Genomic DNA, 18,120 nt, shown 5'->3' with positions numbered 1-18,120 from the left:
TTAAGTGACTTGCCCAGCATCATATGGAGAGTAAGAAGAAAAGTCAAGACTCAAATTCTGGCTTTTTGATTTCATTCTATCAAAATGCTATCCCATTACCAACATGGTTAAATTGTTGCTGTTGTTTTAAATGAATAACTTGAGATTATCTTTGAAGAGAATGGTGATTTAGCCTGATGAAAGCAATAAAGGAGGCAAAATAGGTACTAATCCTTTCATTTTTATCAACACAATACATTTGGGAGGGTCACAGAAAAATCTTACCTGTAAAATGATATGTATAGAAAGATTCAACAATCCATCATTTCTGCTAGTTTAAAAAGTCAATGGGGAACAGAAGAGGTCATGATAGTGGTTCTCCAAGACTGGTGAAATTATTTTATCCCTTTGGTAGAAAGTCATACTTCCAACCCATTTGCTTCCAACACATAGCTTTGTGACCTATGTGATACCTCAATCAATTTGGATAAATTTTATGGTAGCCATGTGAATAAAGGTCTCACTCTTGTATTTCTGGTAAGAAATGACAACGTGTTAAATGTCCTAGCTCTCCCTTCTTGGCTGATTTTGGCAAGCAAAAAAAAATGTGTTCCTGAACAGGGGACAACTGCCGCTTTATTGCTGCACTGTAAAACTGGGGGAAAATGGTAGTTTCTTGTATAAACTAAGGTAAATTTGAAAACTTCATTGTAGCCCCAAAGTGCAGAAATGTGCTGCATTAGGCCTTATTTAAAATCACTTTTTTCCCCCCTAAAGGCAAAGTACAAAAAAACTTTCACCAAAAGTAAGTGAGAAATCAGTAGATTTTGACATAAAAACAGACAAGCTTTCTTCTATTTCTTGAGACAGCACAGTTTGTGATTCACAGGATAACTTGCATCAGACACCAGTTAATGAAAGCTCTCAAATAAGCAATTTTATTCCTATCCATGATCGCAGACATTTACAAAACCATAACATCTGAATTCACCTTAAAAAATAACTTATATAAAGCAGTGATATACACAGCACAAAATAGTTCAGGGGGAGGGAAAAGTAACTTTTAATAATTAAAATGTAAACGTGAAAAAAGACGGAATAAAAGTCCCTACTTATTTCTACTTAAGATGTCATGTGATAATTATTTTACAATGTCCTGTGGATACATGTATGTATGTGTGCATGTATATGTCTATATAACATACACATATACAGTACATTCATTGTCCCACACATATACATACACAGATTATTATTTGCAGTTCAATTTAGGGCAATTTTTAATGCCACTCCGTACAGTTGTTTGAATCACGTTTGGACCTGCTTTCTTCACGAAATAAAGGAGAGAGCAGGAAAAAAATAGAGTTGGTTTGGTTGTGACTGAGATCCTTTTGTTTGTTAAACTGTACACGGTGATGAATAATTTTCTTCCGTAGTAGTTCTGTGAAGAAGGCTGACTCACTGTTGTTGTCACAGGAGGCTTGGAAATGGATCACACACTCATTGTCATGCTCGGGGAATACTGAAAGAAAAAAGGAATCCATATTGTTATATCAGGATTTACTCAGACTACTAACACGTTTTTCAGGGGCTGCAAGAGTTACTGGACATCCTGTTTTCTATTTTCATGTTTACAAGTTTAACCTTGAAGAACCAAACCTCTCTCTAAGACTGTAAAAACAGCAAGTTAGCTAAAATAGACCTGGCCTATTTTAAAAATATATAACCATTTTAGAGTTGTTTTTTAATAATCTACCACTTTTCTTTTCCTCTTTAAGCCAGGAAAGATTTAGCTCTATGGACCTATCTTTAACGCATCCTAATGGCACCCAGATGGTGAAGTGGATAGAGTGCTAAGCTTGGAGTCAAGAAGATCTGTGTTCAAGACCAACTTCAGACACATACTAGCTGTATAATCCTGGGTAAGTCTGTCTGACCCAGTTTCTTCAACTGCAAAATGGGGATAATAATAGCATCTATCCTGGCAGGGATGTTGTGAAGATCAAATGAGATAATTGTAAAATACTCAGCATAGTACTTGGGCACACAGTAAATGTTACATATTTTATTAATATTATTAACTTATGTGATATACTTTAAAGAGCTCTCACCCTAGAGTCATAGAACCAGTATTAGAATCTAGGCTTGTGTCTCAGTTTTCTCATCTATAAAATGAAGAAATTGGATCAGAGAGCCAGCAAGGCACCTTGATGGATCCAGATCTATGGTCATGGTTCAGAGATTAGTAATTGTGGAAGAGACCTTTGCAAAGTCCATGGTTGAGAGTACTGAAAGGCAGCTTTCTTTTTATCGCCTTTTATGTCTAAGAGCCAACAGTGCTACTATGTAACACACACACACACACACACACACACATTCTCTCTCACAATGTATTCAAGAATATAGGTAGAAAATAGTATAATTATTGAATGCCAATTGCTTTTTTAAATTGCACTGTAATCATTAGATGAGGCCATATTCCTGAGTTTCTGAAAGCTTTATCTTCTGGGCTACCAAATTACCAATTAGAAAAATTGGTACAAATATGCACTTCTTTCCCCACAAAAAAAGTGATTATAGAAATTTAGCATCCATTCTATCTACTACCCTATAATGGCCAGGATAGGGAAAGAACACTGTTCCTCCAAAGACCAGAAGATGAGCTCAAAGAAGTTTGGCCTTGAATAAGTAGTGAAATTATGGTTTAGTGGGAACAGCTGAAGGCAGGGTGACCTATGGTCTAAGAACAGGGAGGAGGGCATTAAAGGCCTGGAAAGGATCTAAACATATTCTAACCCAACTAGGTCATATTGGTCATTTTGTAATTTACCACAAACTTATATAATTCATATTCTGAAATTTCCTAATGTTGAGATAAAGTTTAGTTGTGAAGATGACTTATCTATATTAGATCACATTAGACAAAAAGAGGCACAATAGGGAAAGAGAAAAAATAGAGAGGGATTGGTTTTCTGGCAGAAAATTCATTCCCTTTTTTAACCACAGGGTGGTAGTGGGGAAATGCTAACTAGAAATCAAAATCTCCAGATTGAACAACTTTCAGTTTGTTTAGGCCTTTGGCTGAAGGGTGTATATCTCATTTATTCACATGGTACATAATATAGATTCTTACAGATAAAAATGATAATTTTAGTAACATAACATAAACTCAATTATAGCTAGAGCCCAACTAACCAGAAACTTCAATTGGCTGGATTATTTGCTGGTATTTCATTTTTGAAATAGAAAGGAAAATGACAAACTTATATCTGATTTTTTTTTTAAGGGAAACTTTCAGAGAAGAGATTCAATCTCATTTTACATCTATACTATTTTATCATGAGATAGCAATACTCCTAATGATCCTAAAATGTTAAAAAATTGTCAGTTACCAGAGATTAAATATCCAGCATTCTACGCTTACTAAGGATAGCAAAGGACAGCCACATGCTTTAAAAATATTTTTTAAAATGATCAGGAAAAAAGGACATCATATTTAATTTACAATTAGCATATTTAATTAAAGACTACCTCATGATCACTTATGTCAAAAAAATTTTTTTACAATGCTAAAGGAATAGTCTACTTCAAATATTAAAACAGTAAGAAGTGCATTTAAAGAAAATACTATTGCTTTCATTTGGAACCTGAAAGATTTCTAATGTCAATTTGATTCTTTTTAAGTGTGTGTAAAAATAGATGTGCACACACTTCAGTTATAGATAGAATTGAAGCTATAGCAAGAAAGAACACCTGTAAAATTTATTATCTTTCTAATCTCACTTTAATTCTAAAAGCTGAAGTGAACCAATCTTGATTTCTTGAAATATTTGTGGAATTTAAATGTTTGTAAAATGTAAGAATAATTTCATCTATAGTGGTCACTAATAACTTGTAATCAAAGCACAGCCTCTCAGCAATTAGCTTGTTTACTTGAAACATGAAGAGAATAACTCATGAATTTGCTAACAATGCTTTGATCTTTTACATCTATAATGGGAGACAATTGAAAAAGATTTACTGAGACAAACAGTTGAGAAGTTATTTTATCATACCTGTCCTTAACAACATGGAAAGAAAGTAGAAAGCAGAGAGATATTATGGTATCAATCCTGATATGAATTGTGATAAGACCCATGTATTAAAATTAAAAACTGATATTTGGCAGTCTTGTGCAAATCACAAAGACTGATGTTTATACTGTCAGACTGATTTGGAGTCTGAGAGCTGGATTTGTCCAAGGAAGAAGTAAAATGGATAACAATGGCAGAACATTAGAAAAGATGAGTGTTGGATATAGGGAAATAAAGCATCAGTTAAGAACATTAAAATACTGAGAAATTAGAAGCATCTAATAAAATTTAATTTCTGAATAGTCTGAATAACTGCAAATGTCACTTTAAATGCATTTGGTGCAATAAACTAGATTCTGTCTATTGTGTCATTATCTAGATCAGCAATATGCAATTTTCACTTCTATGGCAGCAAACTATTCATCTCATGCTGCCTTTCTGAATATGTAGTTTTTATTGTAGCTCCTAGATTCTGAGAGAAGTCACAGAATTTATAGGAAAATGGGGGTGGGGCATTGCCAACGGAACAAACGATTTGGAATTTCTGACATTGTTACTCATCTTTCAAAAAGGAGCAAGAAATGAAAGGGAAAAGAAACTGTCTTTTTCTTTTCTAGCAGTAAAGGGAGGGCAGGTGTTAAACAGAGTATCATATAGAGAGACATAAAATATTCATAGTGTATTATACTGATATTACATTGTAATGTTTCTATTGTAGTGCTGTCTCAATGAAATGACTTACTGAAATGTTTGTGCTATCAGGAGGCTCTGTTCCAAGACTATCTGTGAGGTTGTTTCCCCTCAAATGGAAGATAAAATGACTCTTGTAAATCTGTTGGCAGCACTACTATTTGGTTATTCAGAACTAAATAAACTTGATTTTACTTCAAAGCATTATCAAATGTAACACTGAAACTATGTCCATATATGTGTATAGATACATTGAGCTCTTTGCCACCAGGCAATGCAGAATTCTCAGACAATTTCAAGCCTTTCACAGTCTGGCTCTGGCTTATCATTCTGAAATAACACTTTATTCCTTGATATTCATTCTAATTTCAGAGAAACTGGCTTACTAACTCCAGGATAGGCAGCTAGGTGGTACAGTGGAATAGAGCTCCAAGCCTAGAACCAGGAGTAACTCTCTTCCTAAGTTCAATATGGCCTCAGATATTTATTAGCTGTGTGACTCTGGGCAAGTAACTATGTTTGCCTCAGTTTCTTCATCTGTAAAATGAGGAGGAGTATAAAATGGCAAATCATTCTAGTATTTTTGTCAAGAAAACTCCAAACGGGGTCATGAAGAGTCGACCACACTTGAAAAATAACAACTCCAGGATATTCCATCTCTCATGCTCTTTTTTTTTTTTTTTTTTTTTATTGCTACCCTTACCTTAGCTCCTTTTTGAGTATCATGTCCTCCATAAAGCTTTACCAGATTGTCCCAGTTAGTGCCTGCCACAATAACTCTATATTGATATTGTGATTTACTCTATATTCATCCATGAATGTTGCACAATCCTGGGAGAATATAAAATTCCTTGAGGGCAGGAAGCATCTCATTAGGTGCCTTGCACATAGTAGGAATTTGATAAATGCTTATTGCTTGCTTTTATATACAATAACTAATTTTACTTTCTTTTTTTAAAGAAATGTTTTCCATCAGTTTCTATTAATAAACTAGATAATATACTTTTAAACTTTGCATGCATTATGCTTATTTTTCTCTTTTTTATCTACTCCATGTTCCTATGATATCCAACAGAGAAAACACTTAAAAGTTGAAATAAAGTGTGTAAATTCCTGCTGATATATTGCAAAAACATGTTGAATCTTATTAAATTTGTATGTCTAAGCATCTAAATGACATTTTATTCTTTCCATAAAAAAGAGAGAGCACATGTATGCCAGTATATTTCACTCTAGGAAATAAAATGAAATTCAGCAATTTTAAAGGTTTAATCTTTTAATGGTCAAGTTAAACAGGTATATGATGATTTCTTGACAACAGCTTGAAGTGAGGGGAACAGAATCATAGCTTCTATGCCACTACAAGTAGAAATTTCTGTTCGAGATCTTAGATTTATTATCATGTTTGCTCAGCAGATCTTTGTGGGCATTAAAGATAAAATAGTTCTGTTAAGAATAGTTAATGAAATAAACCAAAATATTTTTTCACCTAAGTCGTTAAAAAGTTTCTTTTGGCAGCAAAGTTTTTAAAGAAGCATTTCCAAAGATAAATCTAAATTTAGAGGAACATGTAAAGGTCTGAAAGGTCTTTATAATTCTTTCTTTGGAAAAAAAAAAGAAAAAGAGCCCTGGCAGTGGCTCCCTTTCTGTTTTGCAAAGTATGCTGACGTAGCAGAGTTTCTGAGCTGGGAAGTCCCATTTCTCTGATAGTTTAATATAATTATTCTAAGATAAGTAGTGTCATAATCCTGAGAGGGTAGATTGTTCCAAAAATGTGTATCTTTAAATTGTCTGTGCAAAGAAAATAAAATTTGCATATTTTTTGCACAGGAAAACATTCTCTTTATGAAAGCTTCATGTAAAACAATTCCTTCTTTGCTTTGATTGCACTGACATTTAGTGGAATAGGCTGGTTTCTTTATTTCTTTAAATAATTATGGGTTTTTTTCTCTTGTTATTTCTCTCATCCCAAGCCATTCCTACTTTCTACCCAAATAAGATCCAAACAAAAATGTAAGGTGACCATGACATGGTCTATAACATGGTTTAAAACATATCCTTTGACCAAGTAATGCCACTTCTAGATCTGTATCTCAAAGAAACAACAGAAAAAGGATCCATATGTGCAAAAATATTTATAGCAGGTTTTTTTGTGGGGGCAAAGAATTGGGAACAATTGGGAACTAAGGGGATGTCTATTTATTGGGGAATGGCTAAAATGTTGTGTTAAATTGTTTTAGAAAAAGCCAGGAAGAATTATGTGAGCTAATGGCAAATTGAAGTATGCCATAATGGTAAGGGCAGCTAGATGGAATAATGAATAGAGCACTGGCCTTGAAGTTAGGAGAACCTGAGTTCAAATCTGACCTCAGTTGCTTAACACTTCCTCGCTAAGAGACTAGGCAAGTTTCTTGAGAGATGTGTGTGTGTGTGTGTGTGTGTGTGAGAGAGAGAGAGAGAGAGAGAGAGAGAGAGAGAGAGAGAGAGAGAGAGAGAGAGAGAGAGTGAGAGAGTGAGAGAAAGAGAGAGAGAGAGAGAGAGAGAGAGAGAGAGAGAGAGAGAGTGAGAGAAAGAGAGAGAGAGAGAGAAAGAGAGAGAGAGAGAGAGAGAGAGAGAGAGAGAGAGAGAGAGAGAGAGAGAGAGAGAGAGAGAGAGAGGAGAAAGAAAATACTGGAATGATAATCAACTGTGAAAGATCTAGCAACTCTGATCAACACAATGCTTCTTGACAATTTCAAAGGACTCACGATAAAAAATGCTCTCCACTTCTAGGAATGATTATTGATAGACTTTGAATGAAGATTGAAGCATTTTTTTCAATTTATTTTTCCTGCTTTTATTCTTACAACATGGTTAATGTGAAAATAATGTTTTTCAGGAATGCAAATATATAATGCTATAATATTTCTTGCCTTCTCAATGAACAGGAAAAAGGGAAGAGGAGAGAATTTGGAACTAAAAATAAAAAAATTTAAAATCAAAAGAAAGCCAATGATGTTCACAATGGAAATGACAACTTTGATGGTTGACATGATGGCAATCTTTCCTGATGAAGAAGCAGGAAGGCAAGGATGATATCATGCCTTAAAAGGTAATCCTATCTTTTTGCCTTCTTTTATGGGATTGATGAGAAAAGGTTCCAAACAGGGTTGCTGCTCTTGCAAACTATACACATTAGTCTGGCAACTTAAGAGATTTCTTTGCTTGTATTTTTGGGCTAGTGGAAGACTTAAACCTTGATTTCTTTTCTTTCATTGCATATATGAGAAGAGTAAGACTAGATTCTTTACCCCTTCCTTCTCCCTTGCCATCTGAATGGCTAGGAGGAACAAGTGGTATTCATCTGAAGACATGAATGGCATTTGATGGGCCTATCAACTAGTTGAAAGTGCCAAGAAAAGAGGAGTGCCCAGAAAAAATGAGAGGGTCAGAAATCTTACCCTTTTGTTGCATAAAAAAAAGTTTTTTCCTGAGAAATTACATGAACTCAGAAGCTGTGTTCAGTCATGCAGAGCAAAAGCAAGCTAGAAAGAGAAAATATGTTGATTCACCCTTAGCAGAGAAGCAGGGAAAGATAGGAGTTGGAGGGGATCCCTTGCTAGAGGAAAGGTAATAGACTTTCATGACTCCAAAAGGAATCAATCTCTATACTCAAAATGATTTCTGGAAAAACCTCTGAATTTCTTTAGTTCATTTGTAATACCAATACTTTCCTTGTTAGCAAAGGTTGAGCCTTAGTGGAAGAAACTATGGAAGACATATGTAACATCTGGTTAGCCTACTGAGGCCATGCATCCAACCAATGGAAGAGCTGTGATTTGATAAAAAAGGTCCCATAATTTTATGTAAAGCAAATGGCTTTTTTGGGTTATTTAGTATTTCCTCTTCATCTTCATCTTCAGACTAGTTAATTTTTTTTTTTTAAACTGAAGCAGTAATGATCTAATGCAATCTATTTTCATGATTCAGAAGAACTCTAAAATTCCTCTCTAATCAAAGCATCCTCTCACCTCTTCCTCTCCCTCACTCCTAAACCCATTCTTCATCCTTATTAGAATATCTAATTCTTCTAACCTGTTTTCTCTGTGCACAATCCCTGCACAATCTTAATTTTGCTGAATAATTCATATATATTTGATCTCTGCTCTCCTGCTCTATTTCTGGTTGCCTTGCCTCTCCTGAGCCTAGATTGTTTACACCATTAGTCATCTCTGTTTTTACTCAGATGATACAGAAAACAGAACAAGAAGTCATATAACTATGTTTAGTGGATTATTACCTATACAATTACATTATGTAATGTCAAATGGGCTGGGGCTGCATAACAATCAACTTTGTTACTCTTCCTTTACTGATTCTTTATCAGGTTTCCATCAGTGGCTATTCTGGATCTATCTTTCAAATTTCCCATACCACACCTATTCTTTGATATCCTTATCCAGAAGACATCATTTCCTACTAAGAAAACAGAAGTTATTTCTCAAGTTTCCTCTCTCTTCTTACATTACAACCTGAAAACTCTTCATCATTCTCTTGACTTTTCTTTTGCTCCAGTCTATGGAAATGAAGCTTTTCTCTTTGTCAACCTTATCAAAACAAACCTTCCACTAGTGTCCTTGGTTCCCATTCTCTCCAGGATCATCCTCTCTCTTTTTCTCACTTGATATCTTGGTTGTTTTTTTTTTTTTTTTCATTAGAGCTTTTCTTCCTGCCAACACACACGCTCAGGTCTAGATCCAATCTTTAAAAAACTTTCACTTGATCTGGTTTCAAGCCTTCAAGACACTCTTATATCTCTTCTTCCTTCATAGTTATTAACTTTCTAAAAAGTCATCTATATTCATTTCTTTACTGGTCAATCTTTCATTAATTCCTTGCAATTTCAGTTTCCAACATCATCATATATCTCTTAAATACTTAAATCCAAAGTCCTTTTCTCCAACCTCTTTTTTTACTTAGCTGAATTATGTAGCCTTTGCTACTATTTGTCTGGTCATTTATCCTCTCTCTGCCTTCACCTGTGGATCATTCTCTTTCCTTACTCTATTAAGTAAGTAAATGTCCCTAAGGACTCTATCCTGAAACTTCCTCCTTTGAATTTTGTCCCTTTGGTGGTCTCTTCACCAAGCTGTGGCTTCAGGGTTCAGAGCTATGCTATATATGTAGTTGTAATTTTTCTCCTAAATGATAGGCCTTCATTACTAACTCTCTTTTGGGTTTGCCTACTTGTGTGTCCCACAGGCAATTCAAAATCAACATATTCAAAATGGAACTGATATTACTGCCTCCAAACTTGTGATCCGATCCTTCCAACCTTGGAGTCATCCTGGTTCTACCATCTACGTTACCACCCCACCCCCCCCAAATTGCTGAGTTTTTTTAATGCTATCTCCACCACATACCTGAGAATTATCCATTCCCTAGCTCAAGTTTAAGCCCTTATCACCTCTCACAAAGAACACCTCCTAAATTGTTCTCCTTTCTAATCTCTCTCCTCAAAGTGATATTCCTAAAAGACTGACTTAACCATGGCATTTCCCTACTCAAACATCTTCAGGGACTCTGTAATAATGCCTCTTGGATTTTTTTTTTTTGGTTTTGATTTATGATTTTATTAAATGAGGAACTCATTATATGGATAATAAGTGCTCCAGATAAAGAGACAGACCTAGAGTTAGGAAAACTTAACTTGAAATGTAACCTCTTACTAGCTGAGTGCTTGAGTTACTTAATCTCTATTTGCCTCAGTTTTTTAAACCATGAAATGGGGATAATAATAGCCCCCAGAGTTGTTGTGAGAACTAAATGAGGTAACATTTGCGAAGCACTTAGCACACTATAAATGCTAAGTAAATGCCTACTATTATTAAATTCCCTAAACTAATGGAGCTCATCATGTGCCTATAAATCATCATCTGAAAAAGTTGCCAAGGGTCCCTGTGACTTCTCCATGGTCATGCAACCAATATGTCAGAGGCAAAGCTTGAACCTAATCTAAAGCTGCACAAAAAAGTTCTTGAGAGTTGTCTCTAGGTAACTAGAAAGGGAGTCCATTAGAAAAGTCAAGCTCAGACAAATAAAATATTTTGATAAAAAAAACTCTACAATCAAAAAACATTCCTTAAGTACAAAGTAACAGGCACTATGCAAAGCACTGGGTATTAAAAAAAAAAAAAAAAAAAAAAAAAAAAAAAAAGGACATATGGCTGTTCTGGCCCCCAAGGAGCTCCCAACATACAGGGAAGACAAAAAGCAAACAAGTATATAGAAGCAAGCCATGAAAAGGAATTCAGAAATAATTATCTAAGGCAAGAATTAAGAGGGGCTGGGGAAGGCTTCTGTACAAGGTAGGGTTTTAGCTTAAAGGAAGCAATAGTTGCAATGGCAGAGGGACAGTATTCCAGGCATGGGGGACAATCAGAAAGAATTCATAGAGTCTTGTTTGTGGGAGAGCGAAGAAATCAGTGAAGAATACATAGAAAGAAACTAAATTATGTAGAGATTTTGAATGCCAAACAGAACACTTTCTTACTGATCCTTGAGGTAATAGAGAACCAGGGGAGTTAACTGAGTGACAGGGGATGACACACGTCACTTCCCCCTTTTTGTCCCACCAATCAAGTCAGCACAGAACAGCTGGGGAGGGTCAACCTTCAAACAAGTTAATAGGGAACCTTCCAATTGGCAATTAGTCACGTGCTGCATTATCCAAGTGCATTTGCTCAGTTCTAGCCCTTTACAGAAAGGGGGAGAACATATCAAAGAAATGGCTAAACACAACTCCAAAAGATCTACAGTGAAGGACATGACCAACCTCTTGACAAAGAAGCTCAAAAAGCACAATAAGATACATTTTCAGAGATAACCACTGTGAGAGTTTGTTTTTCTTTTTTTTTTTTTTCTTTTTTTTAAACACACAAAAGAAAACAGAAGGAAGTTTAGAAGGAAGTATAGACAAGTAAGACAGCTTTGAAATAACATGTTGAATTTATTACATACTTTTTTTAAAAAAGAAAGTATCAAAAAGAGATTCATAGTTTCATAAACAACCCCTGTAGAAATGCTTATTTTTGGGGTCTTGTACTCAAGATTTAAAAAATGAAAAAAATGAGTAGAATAAAGGAAATTGAAAGAATAGAGTAGACAGAAATTTCTTATGGCAAATTACTTAAAAATTACTGATATCATTTTTATTTTGTCTGCCCTTTGCTCCATCCAACTACAATTTGCTTTTTTTATATCCCTAGTATTTAGCAGAGTGCTGAATAAATGTTTGCTGACTGGCAGAAAGAGAAACAATAAACATAAGTATTTTTCCTGTTTCAGAATCTAATGATTGAATAATAATATAACAAAAAATATATATACTTACACTCTCACTCTGAAAAGGATTTAAGAAATTTCCCCCCATTTCACCATCATCCCTTGGAGTGCCAGGTTGATTACTCAGGCTCATATTGTTGGGAGAATTCTATAAACAAGATATATAAAATAAGACATTGTTGAAGATTTTGCATTGCACTATCTCACAAATGACTCTAGAATACAAATGACTCAGGAGACACACCTACCTATGTTTCTAATCTCAGCCCTCTAGTATGGGTAGTAGTTTATTTTTTTTATCTTCACAAACACAAATATTTTCCCAAATGAAAAAATAGCACACACCACAACTTTCTTTTCTCATTTCAGAAATAATTACTCAACTCTCCACATTTAGATCATAGACTTCCTAATATCCTGAAGATTTTAAACCACATTCTCAGCGGGGGAACTATGAAAAGGACCTACCTACTGATGAGGCATAATAGAGCAATAACTGCCCTTGGTAATTTTACTAATCAAACTTAAAAGGTCACTGTTTTAATGAGCATGTTCCTTTAATACTACACTCAATTTTGCATAGCAACATCATTTCAACAGTTTATTTCTTTATGTGATGCATAAAGAAAAACAGAGAATGAATTGTAGTGGTTGACCACAACAGGAAATATTTTAGAATTTAAGAATTTTTTGTTGATGTATCATTTGGAAAAAAATGTGAAACTAGGGGATTAAAAGCTAATTGGAGCATTTTTTTGTCATTCATATTAAGAGACTTACTTTATTATTTTATGAAATAAAATAACATGTCTCACTTTAGCAGAATAATAAAATGTTGAAATAGCAGTAAATTATTGCATGCTGTGTTTATGTCCACTGTCTCAAAATTGCAACAATTTTTTTTTGTTTTGTTAGGAAATATGACTCCCTCACTATCAAAAGATGATACAGAATGCACTCCATGTGCTGATTTTTACCTTTTTGGCTAAACTCTTACTTTTATCTAAAATAGGGCTAGTGTTGTAGAATTTGTTTTCCTCAGTCCTGGTAACTTCTTTTGGGTATAAAGAAAAAAAGATTTTTGATGATCAAAGAAGGTTGCTGAGAAGTTTTTTAAGTGTGAGTGATGAAATCAAGTTATGTCAAAAACACTAAAGCATAATATGAATTTAATCAATCCACAATAAAGTGTTTGGCTATGTTTTTTGTAACCAAAAACTGGTTAAATAATGAGGCAGAAATAAAATAGGTTTGTATCTTGTTACTTTGCAAAGAGGACCTGAAGTTGAGTGGAATGCTATGCTTTGTGAAATTCTACAAGGGTAGACTAAAACAAAAAACCAGGGCAACAATGAATAGCAAAAACAATATCTTATTTTCTTTGTAAACTCCAACCTTAACTAAAACTTATATATATGTAACCCTAGAGTTATCCTCTGTACGTAGAAAAAAGTATTTGCATTTCTAGAATGTGCATAGACTGTAACTGTAACCATTAAATATTTATGAAGGCATCATCCTCAAAAGTCTTTAAAATACTTTATTAGTGATTTTTCACAAAAAACTTTGAAAATAGGAATTGGAGCTTTGATTTGGTTCAAATGAGGTTTTAATTTTTTATTTAATTTTAATGAGGCATTAAAATATAATATTTAGGATATTAGAGGTCTAAATTTTTCTGATTTTCAAACTAAATGGAATTAACTGCTATTATTATTAAATATGGTTTTAAATGTGACAAACTGAAAGAATGTATTCAAAGTTGCTAATTCATATTTAAATAAATTTATAAAATAGGTTTTATTTTTCTTCATGTCAAGGTAACTTCCCATGGAGCAAATGAGGTGTTCAGAGACCTGTATTAGCTATTTAATTCCATTAGTGAATTCTTTAGTGCATGCATGATCAAATAGTACAGTAAATCATTTCTTGACCAAATGGTTTACAGTCCCTAGTGCTTACTTGACTTCAAACAAAGGAGTAACTCAAAACATTTAAAGCAATAATAATGCATTATTTTTATATGTGAAGAAGCCAATCCAGTAATAATGAGGTGGTTCGTGCACCAGAGCTGGAAGGATTCTTAGAGGTCACTGAGCCCAATTCTTTTATTTTATAGGGGAGGAAACCAAAATCTACTAAGGGGGTAGTCACTTTCCCCAAGATCAGCATTAACATCTTATTTGATATATATTTAAAAACAGGGACAGGAAAGTAAGTGACTAAGCCAAGTTAAGAACTAAGAGACTACAATACCCAGTCCTGTCCAGTTCACTAGGTCATCACTGAATGGTCATTTAGTGAGATGACAGAATCATTTTACCTGAAGAGAAATGTATAGAAAGTGCAGTGAAAATAACAAGAGGTCCTCCGGAGTTGGGGAGGAGGGAAGAAGGGGAGAATCAATGAATGACACAATGAGGTCATAAACCCAAACAGCATTCTCAACAACAGTGGCTTCTGAGAGTGTAAGGAAATGCTTATCCAAAGAAAGGGATGAGCTCTTCAGTTATGTGCACTTAATTATGTTCTATCTTATCAAAAAGACAACTCACTTTTGAATGAAGAGTGCTCAGCTGGACTGGGGGCTCTTCTAAGGGGGGCAGTGGTATTATCAGGGAAGAAGGTACCCTCTAAAAAGAACATTAGCAAAAACTTAAAGGGATTGCTTTTAGCTACACTACAGCTTTGAATTGCATTTTGCTTCTAAGTGTATGTGGATTTTACTACTTTCTAGCTGTCTGTAATATACTCCAAAAATACAACCAATTCAATCTAAATAATTTCCTCTATGTCTCTCTGGCTTTAATTTAATGCATATGAAAACATTATCCTAAGAAAGGATCCATTGGCTTGACCAAAATTTCCAAGGTTCCATGACACCAAAAAGGTGAAGAACCCCTACAGTATACAAATTCTTCATATACTTTTATACATGAGTGAACAGAAGCCCAGAGAGATTTGTCTGTTTAAGGTCACACAGTGTTGAAAGCCAGAATTTTACTCCATGTTATCTAATACCAATGCCCTTTCCCTTATTCTACTCAAGTTCAGGTCCTGCTCACCTTTTCCTAGGCATCTAGGGAGCAGAAAATGCTAGTCTTGGAGTCAGGAAGAGCTGAGTTCAAATCCTGCCTCAGACATGTCTGATCTGGGCAACCTACTTCCTCTCTCTAGACCTCAGTTTCCTCATCTGTAAAAATGAGGATCACAATAGCATCTATGCCATTATGTCATTTTCGAGGTTTTGAGGATTAAAGGAGATTAAAGGAGGATTAGAGGAGAATTACAGAAAGTTCTTCACAAATCTAAATATATACATGTCTAGTATCCAATCATCTCTCATCCTTTCCAGGGACAAAGTGAATTACAATTCCTCTTCCTCTGATAATTCTTCTAACTTTTTTCTTAGTTCCTTACTGTGGACCACTGAAAACTAAGAGAAACATTGAATATACTGTGTGAGGGTGAAATGACACAGGGGATTATTTATTCCAAGAGTCCTGGGAAGCTTCTCACATAGCTCTCCTCTCCGGGCCACATAAAGAGATCAGGTTGGTGTTTTCTCTCTCAAACCACTCCTTTTAGGGATGAATTGCTCCCTCATTTCCCCTGTCAACATCCTCTTCTACTTTCAAAACCCACTTCATATGCTATTAACAATAGGAAGCCCCCTCTAATCCTCCCCTGCGTGAAAAATAGTGATCTGTGGTTCCTATAATTTCCCCCATTTTGTCTGCTCTTCTGGTTTGTTCCTATTACATTCAGGGCACTGCAATCTAGATTTGGAGGATCTAGTTTTGAATGCTACCTCAGCTATAGATTTGTAACAACAACAAAAAAGTAGAAAACAATATTGTTTTAATACTTGCAATTAAATAAAACAAAAATAATAAAACTAAATTGGAAAGTTTTTATTCCTCTTAAATGCCAAAGCTTGAGGAAAAAAGGAACTTTTTTTCTATTTTTCTCCCCCATTTTCCCCCTTCATTCCATTTGTGAACTAAAAACCATTGCCATATATACGGCTGATAAACCCAAGAGTAGCTCAGTAAACAGTAGGAAGTGTCAATAAATGCTTAGTGAATAGCTGGATTGTCAGGTGGAAGATTGTTAGAAACATAGGGTAAAGTATGGGAAAGGCATTAGACTAGGGAATGGGATTGTGAGGGGGGTGATTATTTTGCTAGAGTGAGGAAGCTGATGTAGACTTTTGTGGAGATTCTGAGTGACTCTGGGATACTTTCAAGGACTCTAGAGGGTTGATGGGGCTGCTTTTTTTTATTAGATCTAGTTTTTAAAACTTGTGATTTTCTTTTCCCTTGAGAAAGATATACTTCTAGTGCTATTTTATGCTTATCCACCATGAGTGTAGTTATTTTTGGATTCCAAATGGGATGAGAAGGAAAAAGGAAAAGAAAGAGAAGGAAAGAAGAAAAAAAAAAGGAAAGAAGGAAAATGATGGAAAGAAACAAGGAAAGGAGAGAAAAGAATATCTTCCTGAAATAAGTGTGTTTAATAGGTGGAAGATAAAAAGAGGAAGGTAGATGCGGATCAATGAAAATATATAAAAATTTTTAAAAGATTGCTTGTAAAAAAAAGACTGCTTGTATTAGAACTAACTAAATAGTGAGTAGTAAAAAGATCAAGAAAAATAGGAATACATGGCATCTGCATATGTTTCTCCTATGTAGGTGCATGGAAAAATAAAATGCATTATATAAAATACTGGAATTAGATTGAAATAACTGGGATAATCAACAAAATTACTATCTTCTAGCTCCAGTCAACCCCTGGCTCACAGAGAAAAAAGTAAATGAAATTACACATATTGTCCTAATTTGGAAAAATCAGTCTTCCTGAAGGTCCTGCTACCAGATAATTTCTGTCACTTAGGTATCCTAGTTTCAGTTACAAACATTTTACAAATATAGCAAAGGAAATAGATTATTTTAAACTTGAGTTTAAGCCATTTTGGTTGTCCCTAAATATTGGTGTTCTATTTGTTTGCCAAATTTGCTATTGCTATGTAAAACAAGACAACTTAGACATGCTATCATATTCCAAATTAAACTTATTTGACTTGAAGTCATTATTTAAAACTGGAACATGCCCTCCTGGCAGTTACAATTACTAGTCTGTCCTAGGCCCAACAGAGTACCTTTGACCACTGACCTTTGCAGTGTCAACTCTACCCGGATCGCCTCCTCTGAGGCCTTCAAAGGTCTCTGGCCACTATCTCTTGAATCTATAGCTTAATAACCAGTAGCGCACTCAAGAACAGCCACGTGTAATCTTAAAAGCTTTTATTATACCTACTCATATAATGCCCTGACTGATGCCCTGACTTGTTGGTTCCCAAATGAACACCTGGTCAGAAGACCCACATGTTCACTACCAAAATCCTTACCTCTTTTGGCTATCCATCTCGGCTTGGCCACCCAGGAGGGCAGGCTAGGGAGCCAGGGTAAAGAGCGCCAGGTTAAAGAGAGTGACTGCTGTCTGCAGTGGGCTTATATAGGGCCTGTGAGGTCTCACACACACAGCCAATCAGCCATTACGAAGCTATCTCAGTATGGCCAAGATCCCACCTACAAGGCAGTCCTATTATCCACAGAGAATACTTCTGGGCCACTCAAATCTCCCATTGCGCTGTGTCCGCCCATTTAAAGGGCCCTTACAATTCCCTTCTCTTGTTTTGTGGGAACCGCATCCTTACAAAAACAATATTTTCTGATACAATATTATTTTCAACTATTAAAGATATTATGCAGTTTTATAGTAGTATAGACAAATTAAAGGAAAGTAAATGATCCTTTAATGAATTTCTATAACCTCTAGATGAAAAGCAATTGTCCAATGCACTCATTTCAATGGTAGTGAATAAATAGTTCTTATCAGTCATATTTACATTATACTATTGTTCTGGGTTTTGTTGGCCAATTGGTTTTGTTTGCATACATACACACATATATATATATACATATATATATGTATATGTATATATATATATAAATATAAATATATAAATATATATATATATGTGTGTGTGTAT

The 18,120-nt window shown here is 34.8% G+C and overlaps 1 protein-coding gene across 9 annotated transcripts in view; it reads right to left on the bottom strand.

Annotated features, from left to right (window-relative positions):
- Window positions 1-890: 890 nt before the first annotated feature.
- The window catches only part of SSBP2 (single stranded DNA binding protein 2), a 362,125-nt gene continuing 344,895 nt past the window's right edge, over window positions 891-18,120 (bottom strand). For all 9 annotated transcript variants that reach the window (XR_012484761.1, XR_012484762.1, XR_012484763.1 and 6 more), the window contains 2 exons: window positions 12,115-12,213; window positions 891-1,501 (listed from right to left, as the gene is read on the bottom strand). Coding sequence is in view for 6 of the 9 variants with exons in the window: in XM_074282174.1 (XP_074138275.1) it covers window positions 1,472-1,501; window positions 12,115-12,213 (129 nt within the window). In the remaining 3 variants the exon portion in view is untranslated. The remainder of the gene's footprint in view (window positions 1,502-12,114; window positions 12,214-18,120) is intronic.

The sequence above is a fragment of the Sminthopsis crassicaudata genome, chromosome 1 (genome assembly GCF_048593235.1).
Source record: "Sminthopsis crassicaudata isolate SCR6 chromosome 1, ASM4859323v1, whole genome shotgun sequence".
Lineage (NCBI taxonomy): Eukaryota > Metazoa > Chordata > Mammalia > Dasyuromorphia > Dasyuridae > Sminthopsis > Sminthopsis crassicaudata.
This window is presented reverse-complemented; position numbering and strand designations above follow the sequence as displayed.